The 20,960-nt window shown below is 40.3% G+C and overlaps 1 protein-coding gene across 4 annotated transcripts; it reads left to right on the forward strand.

Annotated features, from left to right (window-relative positions):
• Window positions 1-277: 277 nt before the first annotated feature.
• LOC117426821 (telomere-associated protein RIF1-like) lies at window positions 278-20,805 on the forward strand. 4 transcript variants are annotated; one of them, XM_059033906.1, is made up of 36 exons: window positions 278-322; window positions 2,077-2,205; window positions 3,391-3,469; window positions 4,051-4,147; window positions 4,535-4,665; window positions 4,842-4,936; window positions 6,015-6,204; window positions 6,396-6,488; window positions 6,591-6,729; window positions 6,835-6,986; window positions 7,968-8,088; window positions 8,319-8,495; window positions 8,832-8,942; window positions 9,043-9,105; window positions 9,506-9,606; window positions 10,177-10,263; window positions 10,684-10,757; window positions 11,392-11,572; window positions 11,809-11,916; window positions 12,284-12,433; window positions 12,712-12,811; window positions 12,976-13,255; window positions 13,523-13,568; window positions 13,758-13,960; window positions 14,485-14,587; window positions 14,736-14,855; window positions 15,099-15,244; window positions 15,454-15,543; window positions 15,629-15,725; window positions 15,974-18,688; window positions 18,775-18,915; window positions 19,027-19,113; window positions 19,212-19,327; window positions 19,619-19,772; window positions 19,894-20,014; window positions 20,316-20,805. In XM_059033906.1, exons 2-36 carry the CDS (start codon window positions 2,093-2,095, stop codon window positions 20,534-20,536), a joined length of 7,002 nt encoding a protein of 2,333 aa, XP_058889889.1. In that variant the 5' UTR covers window positions 278-322; window positions 2,077-2,092; the 3' UTR covers window positions 20,537-20,805. The 4 variants fall into 4 exon arrangements, with proteins under 4 accessions (XP_058889889.1, XP_033900776.3, XP_033900775.3 ...); XM_034044885.3 differs by lacking the exon at window positions 278-322 and adding an exon at window positions 329-567; XM_034044884.3 differs by lacking the exon at window positions 278-322 and adding an exon at window positions 329-558.
• Window positions 20,806-20,960: the final 155 nt, after the last annotated feature.

The raw sequence follows: 20,960 nt of genomic DNA on the forward strand, positions 1-20,960 counted from the left end.
AAGATATCGCATTATTTTTTACATACAATTATGTTAAAGAACATCCAGGTGCATTTCTCTGAGTTCCAGCAGCACATGAAATACATTATTAATGAGGCGGGCGGGCACCTGTAAACAGAGGGTGGGGTACGTGGTCCATCAGGCCTGGAGAGCAAACTGAAAACGATAAGAATTATTCATTCAGTTGTAAGGCAGGGTATGGATATTTAAATGAGCGAGTCTTCCTGAAGGATTTTGACCCGCAAATTGGGCGGAGCTTGGTAGTCCTATATACATGTTACTGAATTATTCATAACCAGGCGGTGCCTACGTGAGGTGAAAGGTGAGAGTCTTGTTGGCTTGCGCTGTTTAGTTTGGCGCCAGCGTTTTCGCGGGGAGCTTTTGAGTAAAAAAAATTAAGAGCACAAAATAAAACAGTATGTTCACGATCAGTTTTTAGGTATTAGGCAATCGTATTTTAATCTTGTAGTTTTCGTGTTCGTTATAGTAATGTTAAGATAAGAAAGTACTTCTTCTTTATGACGAACAACGTTGTTATCCCAGACTGACTGCACTTTCGTAAGTAAAGTTAAGGATCGTTTTTTCTGTTTTGATCCGTTGTTTATTACTATTACATTTCTTTGATTATTTATTATGCCTGTTTATAAATATGGTTGGTAATTTTCTTCGGTTTGTTCAGCTGTGTACCAAACTTAGTACATTCCTATAAAGTCAAATGCAAGGGGGTACGGATAACTTATTTACATTTACACTCGGAGAGGGAGGTTTTTACTGTATTTTATGTGTAGCGGTTGCCCATAATCCTGACACATGTATTCTTAAAATATTCTAAGACGGTGAACGTAAAGGTTTTCTGTGTCACAATGCTGTGCAAATGGTGTGCTCCGGCCTTAAACATTCTGCTGCTGAAAGGGCCTTTTTTTGTTACGTTGCTTATTATTCATATAGTTTGAGTGTGCACGATAACGGCTGCTACAGCGTTATTTAAATAAGTGCATGTGTGTGTGTACATATAGAATCTGTTTTTGTCCCTATTGCAAATCTTGACAGGAGGAATTTGGACTGTGCAATAGTTTCATTGTGGCGTGGTATATTCAACAATGTGTTTTCTTCCAACTACGTATTTATAATGACAGTTATTTGTGTATATATATAAAGACCAAAACACATATTCTGGTTCGTCATGTCAGCCCTATGGCTTTTAAAAGTCTCACTGCAGTTGGCATTTGGCATAATACGTTTTTGAAAATAAATGTGCTTTCATAGCACAACTTTCTTCACTGCAGCCAGACATCCGCTTTTAGATGATGTCCACGTTTTGGTTGTAATAGTTAGGACTGTGTGTTCATGTTCAGCTAGGTATAACTGTAACTAAACTGCAGTTTCTTTAACTCCAGAACATCCTTGAATATTTAATTGTGGCTGAAGGGCTGTGATCTTGAATGCAGAAGGATACCTCCTTTGTTTGGGTGATCCTCTGTATAATCCCTTCCTATCACAGAAATCATGACAAGGGGCAGAACTTATACCTTGTAGTTTGTTTCATTGTTTCTTTGTTTTATTTATTATTATTTTTTTATTTATCAATGCCCGTTTTCTTAAATCATCTGTATTGCAGGTATGTAGGGTAGGTTTCCCAGCTCAGACTTTGAACGCCTTTTAAGACAAAAACTTCTAGTCAAAACCTTTGTCATTAAATTAGTTTATTTCAGTATTCTAGACTTAAATGTAAGATATTTGAATATACCATTATCCGACACCCGTTTTTTGTTAAAATGAAGTGGTGTTAGGGATTATTTTAATTTGGAGGTTTATAATATTTAATAATGCGCTACTGTTTAGTGCATAAAACATGAATATGAAGGGGTGGGGGGAGAGTATTATTATTATTATTATTATTATTATTATTATTAGTAGTAGTCGTAGTAGTATTAGTAATTTATTATTATTATTATTATTATTATTATTGTTATTATTATTATTATTATGATGGGTGCCTCTCAGCTAATGTTCTCAGTTTGTTCTGTCCATGTATCCTTGTGTCTCTAATAACCGTGTCATCCCTCCATTTCCTAGGGCTCTGTGTTTGAAGATGATGGCTACTGTTCTCTCTTCAAGTTCTAGCATGTTGCCTCTCCTGGAGACCCTGGAGGATTCCACTGTATCCCTGACTGAGCAGACTGATGCCTACCTCACTATTGCAAAGTAAGTGCCAGCAGAGGCATTGTCATGGCTCTGCAGTGCCCCTGCCACTATGAGCGGGGTGCTGCACTCAGGGCTGGTGCTGTGGTTCTCAGCGAGATGGGCACAGTGATTGTCATCAGCAGCACCTCCTGGAAGCCTGGGCTTGAATCCATTTAGTGATCTCGGTAGCAATTGGTAAACTTCAAGGTTGGGGGTCAATTTTTTTCAATTCCATTTCCTTTTTAAAACCAATTTCCAATTCCCATTACCTTTTAATCCATTCCAATTCAAATTCCTTCAAATGAATTAATTTGAAAGACTTGGAATTGAGTAAAAGGGAATGGGAATTGGGGGAGGAATAGACTCCGACCCTGGTCAATATCAACAAAACCACCACAATAACCAGACCAAACGGTTTCAGAACTGCAAAAACACTTGGGATGCATGTACTGTAGGAGTCCTTTAACTTCCTGAGTAACATTTAGTAGTTTCATTTGCAGTTTAATGCAGGTTATTAAACTACATTAAGAAAATGCTTTTGCATTTTGAATTTAACCTGACGGTCAATTGATTGCTTCTAGTATATATAATGCGATTTCCCTTAGAATTACTGTTAATTTTATTTCGTACTGTAAGATACACATCACCAACAAAAAAATACAAAACAATTAAAAACAAAGCATTAATATCATACTGTCATGTACACACGCATTGCACAGTAATACAAAGCAAATTAAATATCTACTTGCTGAAGCGGTTTTTATTTTAGCAGATGAGTTGTTCAGTTGTAGCAGGCAGCAATGTAGCAGAGTCACAGGGCAGCGACGTCACCTCCCCAGCAACAAGCCTCCTATGTTGGGAATGGGTTCTTTCAATGCAGCGGGTTTGTGCATTTGAGAAAGAAGAGGAAGACTCGTGAAATTAGTTGGAGACAAGCTGATGAGAAGCAATTGCCCTCCGCAGTACAAATTAAAATGGTGTGCTGCTTTTTATGCGAAAAATTTGAAAAACCAAGCCAACAAAGTTTACAAAAATATTTCCGATCTATTCATACGTGAAATGGAATTAATACACTGGGCCACAGTCAGACGATAAATGGGCTGCAGGTTGGGTGTCCCTGGTTTATAGTATCGTATATTCTTAACGGTTTCACTTGCTAACCGCCTTTTCTGTTTTTAACCGCCTTTTCTGTTTAATTATTTTTAGGCGTCTGAGTGGGGAGGATGGAAGACAGTTTATCCCTGTAGTTGGAAAGCACTTTACACGTCTCTGTAAAGCTTTTAAGGTGAGAGATTACATTTAAAGGGGTCTGTTCAACAGAACATCGACTGGGGATTGAGTCAGTGGGTGCTATACGTGGATTTAACCCCATTTAGTAATAAATGGTATAGGTATATATTCTCTGTTCCATTGCTTAGCATATAAAACATGCATGTGTGCTCAGGGTCTTTAGAAAGGATATATTCAGTTTACTTTGCATTAGGTTGTTGCTGGGAGGTAGGCAAGAACCATATTTCTCTCAGGAATATCTTCAGATTCTTAAGTGAATATGCCCAAAATCAAAATACTAAACTTCCTGCCAGAATCTTGGGATAGTAGGATCACTGTGCCTGTCTTAACATACCGCTGGGTGTTACTCTAGCATGTTTACTCGTATCTAGAGAGCCACTTACCAAAGTGACACTCTTTACCCCAAGGTATTGAGAGTATCGTAATCTGGGGGACATATGATGGCATCTGTACTTGTCATTTATACTAGCTCTGGATGTCTTTCATCATATTGATGGCTCTAATTTCTTTGTATTGCTATATGGAGGGGAAGTTATGTTACTGACATGCTTATTTATGTTTGTTTGTTTTATAAAGGGGCACATTTCGAGCCAGAATTCTGAACTCTGCCAGGCAGCACTTCAAGCATTGGGTTTCACTGTTTTCCACAGCAGCATTGTGTCTGGGTTACCAGGTATCCTCTTTCTTTAGGGTTCTGTTTCTTCCCAGTTTCATCAAATCGATTTGTTCAGCAGAATGTAACGCACAAAATTACTGTGCAAATACTAATTTAATTGAACATTCATTTACAGTTATTATACCTCTCCAAGTCCTTAATTATCGTACAAGAGCAGTGGCTTTATTTATTTTCCTTTAATCTATGATATATGTTGACACCAGCAACTTATATTTTCTTTTGGGAGCCCTCTTGAGCGTGAACGTAAGAGTACGCTTGCGCATCTGATGTGCAATCAAAAGGTTAACAGCATTTGATGTTTTTGAATTAGTTTATATTTCATCAGTATAAAAGAAAACTGTGCTATACAATATTAACATGTCATCTCTATTTTTCTTTATGCAGCAAGTTATGTGGAAGAGCTGATTTTGGCTCTCAACTCCCTTGCTGTTAAATCCTGCGACAAGAATACTTGCACCCGGGCACTTTGGGTGATTGCTAAACAGAACTTCCCAGCTGAAGCAGTTGGGAAGAAGGTAGGTTTTAATTTGTATTTCTCAACTTCTCAATATACTAACTCTAGTACTGATGTCCTCCTGGTTGCATTCAGAAGCCAAGCAGTAATAAATAAACCATGGTCCTGTGTAACCCTATTTTAAAACGCATAACTTTGTGTATTATAAATCCATTCATATAACATTTTTTTTTCTAGGTACCAGATATTCTAAAAACGTTAGAGACTGTACATGCCAGGCAAGATGTGCAGTCGATGGTGATGGAGCACGAAGCACTAAATGTTGTTATGAGGTAAGCAGTTTATTATTATTATTATTATTATTATTATTATTATTATTATTATTATTATTATTATTATTATTATTATTATTATTTAAAGGGGTGTGTTTTATTTATTTTTTTTGAAAGGGTCTTAGGAAGAGGGAGTCACGGCTAAGCCTAAACCAAGTTTCACTACTTGGAGTACTTTGCACTTTTGTTTTGTATTGCAAGAGATTGCAGTAGATAGTAAAGTACTGTGGCTGCCCCCCATGAATGCCTTGCTGAGCTGCTTTTAATAAATCAAATTGCCCCGCAGTCTGTAGTATTTGTAAATTGACATTCAGACTAGCATAACATGCCGAATAACAAATGCTGCATATTTTCACGATGTTAAGGTATTTCAGTGTAACTTGCAAATGCTTCAGTGTCCACCAGAAACAAAGCCTAAAACAAACTTTATACCAAGAACTATGACTGCAGTAGCTATTTCAACAAATGCCTCAGACCAAATTTCAAAGCCATCGTCCAATGAATTGGTGCAGACTATGAAATGGAAGAATAAGATTGCCTTTCTTCTGATGTAAATCCGTCTATGCAAACTTTCTTTACCCACAGTTGTTTTTTGTATCCTTCATTCAAAACATATTTGCAAGATTAGCATGAATGCTTGGTCTGTGGCACTAGTAGCGTGATGCATGAAAAATGTGCATTCACTGGGGCAAATTGAAGTGACAAATACGATTTGCTACTCCATTCATTCAGTTGTGGAATGTGGAGGCTGGTTTACAGAGTTATCTGTCTTCTGTGTATTTAGGAATCCTTGCAGTTACATAATTGCTTTGTGCATATGCAGTCGCTCACCCATGATTTAAATTTATTTATTTTCTTTTTTTTTTTTTTAACTGAAGTGACATTAAAAGTATGCTGTGTGACAATTCTGAACTTGCTATGTTTAAAACTTTCTGGCACTCCACTGCAAAGCAAGGGTTTCTGAGGACGAAATTGCAGAAATGCTTAATACTGTATATTGGCATTATGTTGCTAAGCATAATAGGTGGTCATTTGTTATCAAAAAAAGATCTGTTAAGTGTGTCTGTTCTGCTTTCAGGCTGTTGGAGCAGACTCCAGCTCAGATGGGGGAGGGTGCAGTCACATGGGCTAAGCTTGTGATTCCATTGGTGGTTCACTCCGCCCCCAAGGTGCGATTACGGGCAGCAGCAGCTCTGGAGCTGGGTATGCCCCTTCTGATCGAGAAGCAACAGGAGGTGGCAGCCATCACAGAGGCCCTCATGTCTTCGGTACGTGCACACTGTTCTCTTCCACCGGTATTCAAGACACTTTCAGTGACCAGACAGTTGCCTCCACACTGGGCTATGACAGCTGAAAATCGATCCACAAAGTATTTACCCAAACAGCTGCTTGTTATAATTTTGGAATGAAAAAGAAAAAGTCCTGCCTGAATCGCTCATTTCTGCTTTTCCTGTTACAGAAACTGATACCAGAACTACAGAAGCTGTTTTCATCCAAGAATGAGACTAATGTGCTGAAACTGTGGCCCCTGTTTGTGAGGTTACTGGGAAAGGTAATGCTCTGTTACTAACTTATGTATTTCAATAACATAAACACAGACCCCACTCAAGCTGCACAGCATGTGTTAAGTTTGTGAAATGGTTTTATTTTCCAGACCCTGCACCGTGGAGGAACTTTCATTAACTCGCTGTTGCATTTGGAAGAGCTGGGTTTCCGCAGCAGTTCTCCAGTAGTGAAGAAAATCGCCTTCATCGCCTGGAAAAGCTTGATTGATAACTTTGCATTGAATCCAGGTAAGTCAAGGGTGTTCTCTGCCGCCCTTTGTACAGTGCACACAATAATTCTAAACTTGAATCTTGTACGTGACATAGCAGTAACACTAACTTATTCTTTCAAAGATATCCTTTGTAGTACCAAACGTCTGAAATTACTGATGCAGCCTCTCGCCTCAATCCAAGTGAGAACTGAAGTGCTGCTGCTGACTAAACTGGAGGTCTGGTGGTACTTGGCAGTGAAACTTGGTCCGCATTTCACTGCTAATTTTGAACAGGTATGGGAGCTTTACTTTGCAATGCTCTTCAAACTAGAAAAAATAAACAGTCACAAGCTAGTAACTTGTAGATTGGGGACAGCTATTGTTAAAGCACAATCTCTGTTTAAATCACTCACTTGCAAGAACAGAAGATGCATTTACACTTGCTTTCCAGAATCCTTCCGATTTTAGGATTCCAGAACAATATGTTTTTACACTTGTAAGAAACAGCAGGGGGTACTTCACTCAGGACAAGAGTCTGAGCATGTGTACTTTGTAAACTAAAGATGTGCCGACGCTGTGCTGTAATGACGACATCGAGTGCCATTATTTGAAAATACAGATGAACCCGTTTTATGTCACCTTGCTCAATATCATACCCGTGATTTTTCAAAAAACCACTCGCCATGCAGGATATAATTAATTTCCAACTAACAACCAATAATCACCTCAGCTGATAAACTGGCATTATGTGCAGCCTGTCAAATGCTGCGTGGGTGGTCTTAACAGGATACAGTACAGTTACAAAACACAGACTTCACCAAATTTCTCTTCTCTTAATATAGCCATATACAAATGCACAAAAAAAGTGCTGCCTACTTGATAGCTTGATAGGTATTTGAGGCATTGTGCAAATTACTTTAAATGCAATACTGAAATGGAAGAATTGCCTTTCGTCTGATGTAAATCCGGAACACATTCGCTAGCGTTTACACTACTAAAACATTCTGGAATACGTCCTCTTGTCCGCTCGTTTCGTAATATGTGTACTAGTGTAAACGCACCTAGAATTTCACCAGGTTAAAATCCAAGATTTTTCTCTCAGGCTGTGCAACTAAATGTTGCAAGGCCTCGTCCTAGAAACAGAACAAATAAATAAATGGCTTGCCGTTGTTTTGATTTGATGTGTAAGCATTTAAAAAACAAAATGCATTAGATTGTATTGGTTCCATTTGTATTTGTGACTGTTACACAACTTTGCACATATGTATCTGTTAGGTGGGGATTCCTTTGGTCCAAAGCACAATGATCACAGATTCTCCTGCGATATCTCTGGGGACTCCTGCAAGAACAATGGCAAACCAGTCCATCAGCGCTGCTCAGACTACCCCCAAAACTGGTACGTGGCTGGGAACAATGTGTCTTGAATGTACTGTCTTCTGTCCTCCTCATTTGCTTTCTCTAGCAAGTCTTCAGTCAAACACTGTTTTGCTTATCCTGTTAAGTCTGTGACCTTCCAATCCAAGATTGTGTTGCCATGTTTACAGTGGGAGTATAGGAACTATATGCAACAAGTATCTTCATTTTCTAACTAATTCTTCCTTTTTTGTGTGATCTTCCTTCTTCCAGGCCCTAATGCTTTTGCAAGCCCTGCTTCGACTCCTCGGCTCAGTCTGAACAGCAGCGTGCATGCATCAGCAGTGTACCCATCCATTCAGCTGCTGGGGCTGGAGATGCTGCTTCACTTTCTCTTGGGCCCGGACATCACCGCTGCTGCTGCACAGAACAAGCTCCAGCTCAGTCTGGGTAAGCTGCTGTTCTGCACCTGGGCCGTGGTGTTCTTTCAGGGTAGACGTTGGGAGATTGCTCTGTGCGCCTTTAAGCAGGGGAGCTAACAAAGTGTCAAAGTTAGCTCTGATGTAAATGAAAACACACCTGGAACTGTTCTTTCTATAGGTGTGCATTGGTCTCGAATAGTGGAGAAAACATTTCTAAACAAAGAAATGCATACTGCAGCATGCATCACTCTTGGGAAATTTAAGCAAATGTCATCTTTTACATTCTCTTGGTTGACATTTGTTTTTGTGAAAATCAAGAATTGTAAATGTAGTCAAGGTGTTTTTTTTCCCCTATATATTCCAGAACCACTTGCAAATCCACTAATCACCAGCCCTTCATTTTTCTGCAAGCATGCTGGAGTTCTCATAAACTCAGTGCGAGACGGGCTCATTACTGTAGGCAAAGAAGCTGCAGGTAGGCCTAGTCAATTCAAGGACCATACTTTCAAATTGGCTACATTGCTTTATTATGTACTTTAACATGAGGTGTCACTTTTATCTCTGGTTATCTATAGATGCCACACTTAACCTTATCTGGAAGAATCTAATTGGCTTTGTGACCGCAGCAATAGAAACAGGTGGGTGTAACTTTACAATCTTATCTGAAGTTCCAGTACAGTTTGTAAAAAGATAACCTGTCTAGGTTTTGCCCATACGACAAGTTAATGTCCATCTTGATTCCCTCTTTAAAATTGGGTAGAGGACCACTTGCAAACAATGGCTCAATTGGGCTTACTCTGGTAAAATAAACTCTTGATGTTGGCTAAAGTGGTAAGAAATTTGAAACCTCAGTTTAAATGAATAGACATATATTAATTCTGCAAGCATAACTTTTAGTGCTAACTGGGATTTGGAGCCATACCAGCCTCCTTTAAACATGCTGGATTATTTTTCTAAGATGTGTGAGATTTATTTATTTATTTATTTATTTATTTATTGCTATTAAACACCTGCATCCCATGTGTGTCTTAATGCCAGGCAATAAAAAGGAGCGGCAGGGCTCGGAGGTTTTGACCCTGTTCTTGCAAGCTTTACACACCATAGTAACTTCAGAAGCACTTCCTGCACATCGAGCATTGGTAAGATATTCTGTAAAGTCTGAACAACCATAAAATATATTCTGTAGTCTGAACAACCAACCATACAATGCATCTCAAAGTGAATGAATCTGTTAAAACTGCTGTGTCTGTGGCACTAAAGAATGCGTAGCTTCATGCTTTTTATGATGTTTACCATCATGAAGTTCTGTTGCTCCAATATTTTTTTTTTTTTTCTTTTCCATCACAATCCACATTGCATTCAGTGCCCATGCAGAGAGTACTTGCTGATTCCAGAGTCATTGCATGATGCAATGCTTTGCACATACTGTAGTAAATGTATGAGGAAGCTTAGGTTAGCGGAGTTGAAAGGTCACTATGTGAAGCTACTTGCCTTTTTATCCCCCTCTGCTATAAATCTGGGAGCATTAGTTTAATTAAGCAGCATGATATGATTAAACCACGAGTTCCTTTCTAATTAACACTTTTTTAAAACCCTTTTCTTTGACTGTTTATGCACATTCTACATTTAGTTTCAGAAAGCTTACAAGTGCTTTTTGTAGAGATTACTTTATATAATGAACATATTGTCTTTGACATTACACCTTTCAGATTCTCCTTGAAGCCACTGTGAAGGGAATCCCTCCAAAAATACTGGGTTCCCCAGCTTACCAGGTAGCCAATATGGATGTTTTAAATGTAAGTCAGAACCAGAAACTATGGATCTGTATTTTAAGTTATTGTTTGAAAAGGGGATGTTGCTCATCCAAAGCTGAGCTCTGTCTCAAAATCCAGCGTCATGTTCAGGGCTTCCTGTATTATAGCCATGAGGAATGGGAAAGGAGTGCTTTGCAGGAGTGGGTGCCAGCTGGAGTAATACACAGCGGGCTGGTCCCAGCTTAACAGCTGCAGAGTTGTTCTACATCCATACTGTTGGATGCTGTTGTAGTTATTTATAGTATAGGATGCTGTGGTTTTATGCACCAGAACCTTTTATTTTATTTTTTTTGCATACTTGTTTAATATAACTAAATAAGATGTCATTGCATAAATATTTCAACATTTTGCAAAGGCTCATTTCTTGCACCCTTTTGTAAGATGTGGTTTGTTTTCTCCTAGGGAACTCCTGCACTATTCTTGATGCTCTTGTTCTATCACAGTAGCTTGTTGGAATCCTTTGTTACTGAGGAGAGGTGAGTTTGTCTGAATGCATTATTGTTACAGGAGTGTTTCCTATAAAAGTTGAAAGGTTTTAGGAACACACACATAAGAAAATAGCTTACAAACGAGAGGAGGTCATTCGGCCCATTTTGCTCATTTGGTTGTTCGTAGCTTATTGATCCCAGAATGTCATCAAGCAGCTTCTTGAAGGATCCCAGGGTGTCAGCTTCAACAACATTACTGGGGAGTTGGTTCCAGACTCCCACAATTCTGTGTTAAAAAGTGCCTCATATTTTCTGTTTTGATCTAATCTCCATTTGTCCCCTGGTCCTTTTTTCTTTTTTTAGGTTGAAAGAGTCCCTTGAGTCAACATTGTCAGTACCTTTTAGAATTTTGAATGCTTGACCTCAGATCGCTGCGTAGTCTTCTTATTTCAAGACTGAGTAGATTCAATTCTTTTAGCCTGTCTGCATATGACATGCCTTTTTAAACCCGGAATAATTCTGGTCCCACATGTTCTGCTTTTATTTTTTTAGATGTATAAATAAGTCACAAAACCTACCATCCCAATTCATTAGCAATGACGCAGATTAAAAAGATCAACAAATTAAATGTAATGTTTGCAGATAGCTTTTGCAAAATTGCGTCTGAATTCTTGTTTCACAGGTTTTTCGTAAGTGTGGAGACACTAGTTGGCTGTGGTCTGTCTGGTCCCACGTCTCCGCTGGCGTACAGCGAGTCCATTCTGAACGTTATCAATCAGAGGGCCACCCTGGTGGTGAACAAGGAGCACCTCTGGAGAATGTGGAGCATCGTAGTTAACCCTTTAACAGAAAGGATCACACATGTAAGAATCCTTTTAAAAGCACAGGAGAGAAGCTTCATTGCTGACTCCTTCCCTAACTTGTTCAACTGCTGACTCTTTGCATTTCAAAAACAAAAGCAGCTTTTACTGATAGCATTGGTTTACGTTGCTTGAAAATACTTTTAATCTTTATTTTTAAATTGATAAAGATGCAGCAGAAGGGTAGTAACTGGTATGTTTTCTTGGTCCGTTGCAATTATTTATTTTTTTCATTTTAGACAAATGAAGTCAATCAAGGAGATGCCTTAGAACATAACTTCACTGCTGTGCACAGTGCTCTGATGCTGCCCATAACTCACCTCCTCACAGTAAAGGGATTCCCACAGGTAAGCAGCTTTGTTTTGGCTAGCCAGACTTACCAAAACAAATAACATACTAGCTACAAGAATATCTTACTGTTGTATCTGCCATTTAATAAGATATATAGCTAAGCTATTGATAAAGAACTGCTTGTTTATTTAATTGTGAAAAATCGTATGTTACACTTCTAGTCGATTTCTTGCAACATGGGGATATATGGAAGAACCTGCCTGTATTTGCATATGGTGGGTGTAGGTCATGGTGATGTCCTTTTTAATGATTTGTAGTATTGTCAAGGTAATTCTCGTAGTCACTGGAGGGATAGATGAAAACCTTTCTGCTTGATGATGTACATTGCATGTTTTAATGTGTGCCCTGCTATGCTTTCACTAGGGCACGATGAAGCCTCTGTTGCGCACCTGGGCAGAGCTCTACAGGGTGTTTGCACGCTGCGCTGCTCTGGTGGCTACAGCTGAAGAGAACGTCTGCTGTGAGGAGCTGTGTGTTAAAATGACACCAGTCCTGGGAAACGATGCTCTGTCGGTGAGTATCAGGAGATTGCTACCTAGATCAATAGCTTCTCCACCCTAGTCTTTGTACTACGCCTGCCTGTTAAATTACTTTGTGGATGCAGCACATTATAGCCCTGTGTAATGAAGTTGGGAAATCTAAACTGTGTTTTAATTTCTGTGCCTTGTATTGATGCCCCAATTTGTTATTTATTTTTAGATTTACTGTGTGAAATTTGAATAATGTACAAATGGTTTCTGAGTTAAGTTAACCTTTTTTTTGTGTTTTTTTTATTTTTTTATTTTTTTTAGCATCCGTTGACATTGGAAGCAGTTGTTAACGTTCTAACCGTCATTATTGAGTGCGTCAACTTTTCACCTTACACTCCCAGGTTTCAACAAATTATAAATTGTAAGCAATTTTTAGTAATCTTACATCAGAAATTATTGCTACTGAATATTCCTGCTTATCAAACCTTTTTTTAATGTAAAAATTTTGGTGTGTAACGTCAGAAGCAAGTTTTTTGATCCATTGAAAGGGTTATTGCTAAAATGTTTTTATTTATTTATTTGTAGCTCCACATACACCTTCTAGCTGGATGCGAAAGAAGAATAAGCCCCTGGGAAACCTGACCTCTTACATGAAGCTCCTGGTGCAGACTGTGGACTCGTTCCACTCGCAGGGTGATTCAGAGCCCCTGACTGACACACCTGCCTCTTCCATGGTTTTAGTGGGGACTTCCATCATCAACATTCTGTCAATGCTTTTCAGCAACCTGTCGCTGGCCACTGCCATCGGAGAATCCCTTTCAAGCCTCACCAGACCCATATCCACGTTTTACCAAAGAACGGCAAAGTATGTCTGTTTAATAAGCAAGGCACGGCTTTCGTACTGTTCTCTTTAAAAGTAGAAGAAACAACTACTGAAACCAAGTTTGCCTCTTGCATTGCTCTTTATTGTTTTAACTCTGCTCTGTGGATTCAGTGCAAGTAGTGGCAAAATATAATGTAAGAAAGGCTTAACAATGGAATAATGTAGTACAAGACAGAAGTGATGGTTTTGTGTACATTTTCAAAAATGACTGTGGGACACTGCAGCTTTAATTCTTTATTTTTTATTTAGGCCCCAAGCTGATGTGCCAAAGGTCTATGCAATTCTTGCACACAAGGTCAGTATTGCAAAATTGCCCTTGCAGAAATAATAATTTAACATTTGCCACTGTATCTGATGCATGTCGGATTATACTGAGATTATGCTACAAGATACTGTGAAATAGAAATTGAAATACATGGATAATATTGATATTTGTCAAATTTGACATTTTATACTTGTTTTAATATTATGACTTTCCTTTTAGCTGGAAAAACTATTGGGAGAGATTCTAACCTGCTTGCAGTCTCGATATGCGACCGCCTATGATGATGAACTGTTGGAACAGCTGGCGCCGTTGCTGAGTGTTCTTTTCCTTCATAAGAACAAGCAGTTCCGGAACCAGATAGCTCAATTTTGGAATGCCACATTTGCAAAGGCTGCAACATTGAACTACCCACAGGAACTCAAGTAAGCCAGTGTGAGAATGTTTCTGGTGTGGTTTCTGTGGATTTGGATGGGGGCAGACGGTGGAGTGGAGACCTTAATTTCTCACAAATAGGTTGTGGTGTTACTCCTAGAATATCTTTGTTTAGGTTATTTTGGAATTAAGCTAATTGCTCCTCTTTCTGTGTGCAAGCTCACATTGCAAATGTACTGTGAGGTATGTGTGTATTTAACCCCCTCCCCTTTCCCATGTTGCTGAATTAAGTCATGCTTTCTAATTTTGTGTATGCTGAACAACTCTATCCTTTGGATTAGCAACTAAAGAATTTGGCTTGTTCTGCCCTGCGTGAGATGCATATCTCTGGCTGCATGTATGTAACACTTGGGTCCTACCTATTTCTAGAAAACCACATGTCCAATTATGAAACTTTCAGACCTTTTTAGTTGTAGTTATTGAGAGCATATGATAATTAGGGGGAATATGGAGTCTTAAGTTGCACTTACAATTTTTTATCTAGAGAACAGCACTTCATCATTATTTTTTGCAGGCCTGTTCTGAACCAGGTAAAGCAGAAACTTCTCATTATACTGCCTGGTTTTGAAGCTGTTGAGGTGGCTGTTGATGAGTCCAATGGACCTTACTCTGATAATGTAAGTATTGAACAGTTATTTTATTAAACTGTGAAATTACAGATTTGTGTCATTTTTTAACAATTCATACCATTACCAGTGTGCTGTTCTTTCCTGCGGAAGAGCTCTTTTCTGTTTTGCTTATTTTGGTTGTTCGGATGTTCTGCAGAGTGAGTGTTCCCAGTTGGACACAAAGATCAGTGGCTTGGAAGTGAAGTCTGCAGGAAAAAGGGATTCCTTGCTTTCCAGAGCGGACGAGCTAAAGGAAAAGCATTCTGCACCAGTGGCGGTAAGGAGAACAAATCATTGTGCGTCCTAGTCCAGGCTTTTGTTTTCCAGTTTCTGGAATATCTTAAAAATGTTGCAACTGTAATTGATCATTCTATGTGTTTCTGGCTACAATTACACATTCCAACGGATTTCCCTTCAGCAGTTTTGTGTGTTTTTCTTTGGGGAAAGGAACAATTCCAAGACTATCATATCGCAGTTCCGAGATCCTTTTATTATTTGTATGTTTCAATCACTGTTTCAGGTGAAACTGGACTTTGGCTCTCCCAAGCCTTCTCGTCGGGAACTTGTGTTGGACGAGGAGAAATCTGTGGACTTTGTGTTTATCCCCCCAGTGCCCAAGCAGAGAGTGCTAACTGAACACCAGAAGGAAGTTCTGAGGACAAAAAGGTAGGTGAGCAACTTCCTGAAATGTTCAGTGTTTGATGCTGGAATGTCAATTTTATTTATTTATTTCTTAATTCCTTTTATTTATTTTAAATTGGATTTTCTTGGACAATAAGTGTTTTTATATATTTGTAAAGTATTTGGCTTTCCAAGCTGTCTTAATGATCCATTGTTTCTGGATTTAAACCAGATGTTGTGTTTTGTTTTTACAGGGTTGATATTCCTGCCATGTATAATAACCTGGATGCTTCTCAAGACGCCACCTTGTTTACACAGTACAGCCAGAGCCAGGAGGACTCTACGTGCGTTTACCGATTCTTTACTTCATACATTGTCGCAAACTAGCCCTTCCTGGCTGTCTTGAACCTGTCCTCTTTCTGTTTGCAGGGATAAACCAGCCCCAGATGAGAAGACGGAAGAAGCCACTAACACACCAGAAGCCACTTTAGAAAAACAAGATCAAGCTCCTGAAGAGAGATCTGAGGTAATTGGATAACTGCTCCAGCTCAGTATTTTGCAATGGAGTTTAATAGTAGTCTAACCTGATGTCATCAGTTGATGAGGGAGATGTCAAATATCTAACCAGGTTAAAAATAAGCCTGCTTCTAAAATGAGTACCCCAGGGAAGGTATTTGATCCTTGGGGTTTTTTTTTGTGCACATTTTAATGTTGAATGATTTCATAACTTTTTTCATAATTGGTTTAAGTAACACTTATTGTGCCTTTTCCTAGGACCAAGATGAAAAGATGGAGAAAGCCCCTGATGCAGCGCAACCAGACACAGAGATACAAAATAACGAAGAAAACAATGTGGGTTCCAAAATGGAAACAGAGTCAGATTCACCTAATCCTGAAATGGATACCCCTGAAGACCTTGTTGAGACTTTAAAAGCTCCAGATGTTTCAAAGGAGGAGCCCCCTGGGGTTGAGGATGTTGCCATGGAGACTGAGGACAGCAGTGTCAACGTTAGCAACAGTTCTACCTCTTCAGATGTGGTGTCAGGGACTCCCCAGAAACCATCAAGTCGGCGGCAGTCTTTTATCACTTTGGAGAAGTTCACTTCTTTAGATGGAAATACCTTTAGTCCTGTTAGGCTCAACACATTCATGGGGTCAGATAGCAAAGCCTTAAAGTCTGCTAGTCAGGAAGCTGTGGAGGTTGAACCAAAGGAGGCTGAAACGCCCCTGGAGAGAAGCCGAGACACTGCAGTAGACAATACTATTCCAATGCCCGAAAAGCCTAAGCGTGGGCGTCCGAAAGGCCGTAAAAGTGGCAGCACCCCTGTAGTGGCATCAAAACTTGAGAAAAGCTCAGAACAGTCAGTGGAAGAGAAGGAAACAAAGCCTAAAGTGGAAAAAAACGATATTAGTAATAGTGACGGAGCAGAAGAGGACTGTATCCCAGATACACAGCCAGTGAAGCCTGACTCTTCTGAGTGTGTGAATGTAGAGGAAGTAGAGAAACCCCAGGAAAACCTTGTGTCTGCAAAGGAGGAGACTGTTTCATCTGTTGAGTCCAAGGAGAATACGCCCCCTGGAGAGTTGGAAAACCAGGACAACGAAGGTCAAGCTTCTGAAAGTCAGTCTAGTCAGAACGAGCCTAGGCGTTCCTCGAGACGGTTTAGTCAACCATCGCGCTCTTTGGATTGCTCAGAAAGCCAAGAGAGTGAAGAGAAAGGAAAAATTAAAAAGAGAGGCCCAAAAACTATGGAGGAAAAAGCCATTGAAAGAAAAGCTAGTCTATATAATGTGGGCCAAGCCCAACATCAGCAGGCATCTTCTCCAGCTGCAAGTCAGACGGATACTCAGTTACAGGGGGAAACCAGCAAGAGGAGCAATAAAGCTCCAGGGCGAGAGGACAGGGTTACCAGGAGAAGTGTTTCCACCATTGCAGTGGAGACTGCATCTCCCTGTGAGGCAGAGGAAGGGAGCAAAGAAGCCTCACAAGGGCGTAGCAGGTACCAGACTCGGAGATCTTCTCAGGGTCTGCTTTCCAGCATCGAGAATTCTGAGTCTGATGGCTCAGAGACTCGTGATGATGGTCAGAAGACGAAAAAGAGTGGAAGAGGAAGGAAGCCTAGCAAAATTGCAGACTCTTCAGACTTTAAAACTGAAGGCAAATCCCAAGTGGTGGAAAGTGCAGCAGTAGCAGATCAAATGGAAATTACTGATGTGGAAAATGCCATTGAGCAAGCAGTGGCTGAGGATGGCAGTACAGTGGTTTTACAAGTTCCAGAGACAAAGAACACAAATGAGACCTCTGCAGTCCTCGAGCCTGCGGATGTGTCTGGAAATTTTAAGAATGAGCAGAGTGTTTCTTTTGATCAGGAAAACAAAACATACAGTATAAACAGAACTTTAGATACAGAGTCTTGTTCAGAGCCCATGCAGGAGAACAAGACTTGCATGATAAAAAGTGAAATGTCCAGTATGTCCGAGAGTATGATCACAGAGCCTAGTATTGGGGACTTTTCCACGGCGCACTCAGATGTCTTCAGTGCTTCTGCAAAGAGCGAAAATCTGCATTTCTGCTCTCACAGCAAGCGGGGACGTGGACGCAGGCGTTCCAAGGTCTGCAACCGCTGTGTGGCAGACCTTCAGCAGGATAAAGACCTCTCTGGCGTGCAAGATTCAGAAAAGCAAGTGTTAGACCCGAAAGAGCTTTTATCTGGAATGTCCTCTGGGGGCCAGCAGTTTGACGACAGTATTTTTGACCCCAATGCTATGAGCACCCCACTGCTGTCCAAGGATCCAGTGTTCTTTAGCACCTCTGTAAACCAGCTGGCTTCGGGAAATGAGTTGGAAGAAGAGAAAACTACCATCCTCGGAACTGTGACTTTAATAGAGGGAGTTGAACAGGACACCTTAGTTGCTGCCACCAGTGAGCTCTCTGAGCAGACAGCAGTTGCCATAAAAGAAACGCAGGTTGAAGGGCAGCAGGTTCTGGAAACAAAAGAGGTTCAATCAGAAACTAAAGAACACCCAGAGCAAGAATCTCCAACCAGTGAGGTAGAGGAAGAACAGCAGTTGGTGCCCCTTGAGGAATGGACTGAGGATCAGCAGCCCATGCCAGATCAGGAGAAGAAGCTTGAAGAAACTGTGCAACCACCAGAGAAGCATCCTGACGAGGTGCAAGGGGTGGTGGAGGAGATCTCTGAAGCCACCCAGCTAGAAGATGATGTCTTCCCTACTGGAGTAGTTGCTTCTTCACTTGGCCTGCCTGAAGAGTCTTTGGTGCTTAAACAAGCAGATTCTGAAACATTAAATTTGGACTCTCCACCGAAGCAGAAGGGTTTTGATGCAGCTTTTCTAATGGAAATTGGCCAGAGCCCCAGCGGCACAAAACCCCGTGGTGTGTGGTCCCCTACAGCTTCCCCTTCCACAAGCATCCTGAAGAAAGGGTTGAAGAGGCCACTGGAGGATGACTCTCCTTCACCTCTCCACAAGGTAAACTACGTTTACATGCAGAATCCATGCCATGCATGATACCATTTAAAAAAAAAACTGTCTAAATGTTAAACTTGTTGTCCTAGAACCGTCGAGTGTCCTTCGCCAACCCAATCTATCAGCAGGAACTGGCTGATGACATTGATCGTCGTAGCCCAGTTGTAAGGCCATCTTCAAATGGCTCCCCTAGATCCAAAGGCCATAGTGCATCAATTACACAACAGAAGGTATAAGAGGGGTTTTGGGGTGGGAGTGTGGGGGGATTGATGAATAGCTGACACTTGCATCATAATTCTTTTTATGAATTTTTTTTTTTTTTTTTTTTTTTTTTTTTAAAGTTTGTTACCACTCCAATCAAGGGCTTGTTGTGCCTGAGCCCCCGCAACCTCCATAGCCCTGGATTCAAAAGCTCCAAGAAATGCTTGGTATGTAGTTTATATTGCAATGTAAAGTCCTCATGCTTGCACTTCATGATTCAGTCTTTTGAATGAGTGTTGTAATATTACTTGTATGTGTTGTGCAGATATCGGAAATGAGCAGAGAATCAAAGCCTATCCCCAAGGACTGTGTGTACCCTTCTCTAGTGGGTTGTTCGGTTCCCGTGGAGGCGATTCTGCCACAGCTTACGTCCAGTATGTGGTGAGTGCAAATTACACAGAACCCTGTTAAAATAGTATTTAGACTAGATGCGGGACGTTCAGAGTTTGAGGTACAGGCAAACAAACAAAAGGTTTGACCGATGCCTTCATCAGTGCAATTACATAATTGTTTTGAAGGTATGTGAAAATCTAAGACAAAATTAAAGCTGTATTGCCCTTGGGTAGTTTTAATTGCTAACTGAAGCACAAATTAATTTTTCTAGAATATTCATACTTGTCCTAGTGATTTAATAAATGTTGCTGTTTTTTATTTGATAATTGCATTTTTCAGGGCGCGGGGATTTGGCCAGCTTGTTCGAGCCAAGAATGTAAAGACAGTTGGTGACCTGAGTGCTCTCACTGCTGCAGAGATCAAAGCCCTCCCCATTCGCTCTCCAAAACTACTCAACGTGAAAAAGGTGCTCAGAACGTATCACGAACAACAGGTGAGACACATTTTAAAGCTTTTTTGGTAACTGCTTGCATTTAAATTTAAAGGCTTGAGAGTGACAATTGTGGTGTGACTGCATACATGTGCTGACCCTTTTTTTTTTTTTTTTTACACAGAGGAAGTTGCGTGGTGATGACTACCTCAAAGGATTTGATGAAACGGAGAAAATGACTTCTGAAACTGAGGACAAGGAGCCAGTCCTGAATATTGAGGAGGAGGAGGAGAAGCTAGCAGCTGGTGAGTGCGACTTTCATAGCATTGAAGGTTGAATAGAAATGTGTTGCCCTGCTGGAACATCTGAATGATTCCTATACATAAGCAATTGGGTAAGGAAGTAGAGGATTTTACCCTTCCTGCAATGCAGTACTATTTATTCAACTATTAATAACATGCCAATTACTGGAAGTTCAACCAAAATGCAAATGTCACAGTACCTATGTGGTAGCTGAATAAATAACAAACAGGACTACAGCATAACATGTAGAGGATGACATTTAGGACCCACGTGTACATTTTATTTGATTTACTTTATCCCTAGAATTTGTTGGTACGCCTGTTCCAGCTGCAGTTATGAAGCCACCTTCTGACCTGCCCTCCGATGTGGAAGCTCTTAACACTCGGTTCAGCTCTGAAGACCTTGGGAAGTACTCCGGCAGCCAGCTGTTCACAATGCACCAGCAGATGAGCGGCATGTTGAACAATATTGTGAGCAATCTGCACTCCCGCATAAGTTCTCCATCGCTGGAGAGCTCAGACTGACCTGTGGTCAATCAAACAACTTCAGCGCATCTCTTTTTTAAATAAAACCAATCCAAAAATAGTGAGTTTTTAATAAGACACTCGAATTTTTTTTTTTTTTAAATGGTGAACATCTCCAGTTGAGCACTGTGCTTTGACTGAGTGACATTATGGGCTCAAGAATCCAGTGGATGAAGAAGGGAATGCTACACCACCTTCCTCTTTTTATATATTGTATGGTTCATGTTGTTGTTTTTGAAATAAACGGGGAATACGTTCCTATTAGCTTTTTTTGACTAAAGGTGTGGTTGCTCTCTTCAGACAAATTACACACAGTTCAGTATGAAGGCCCCCCCCCCCCCCCTCCCCCTCCAAAAGGATGTTTTAGTTCTTGGTATTTTCTCCACCTAAGTGAGCACTGCACTTTTAGGACTTGTTACATATA

Source organism: Acipenser ruthenus, chromosome 11, assembly GCF_902713425.1.
Source record: "Acipenser ruthenus chromosome 11, fAciRut3.2 maternal haplotype, whole genome shotgun sequence".
Classification (NCBI taxonomy): Eukaryota; Metazoa; Chordata; class Actinopteri; order Acipenseriformes; family Acipenseridae; genus Acipenser; species Acipenser ruthenus.

Bases quoted from the DNA above. Each gene is read 5' to 3' on its own strand.
- LOC117426821 (XM_059033906.1), top strand. From the start codon at position 2,093: ATGATGGCTACTGTTCTCTCTTCAAGTTCTAGCATGTTGCCTCTCCTG. The intron at 4,148-4,534 runs GTATCCTCTTTC...TTCTTTATGCAG, and splicing joins CATTGTGTCTGGGTTACCAG to CAAGTTATGTGGAAGAGCTG. The intron at 14,856-15,098 runs GTAAGGAGAACA...TCACTGTTTCAG, and splicing joins AGCATTCTGCACCAGTGGCG to GTGAAACTGGACTTTGGCTC.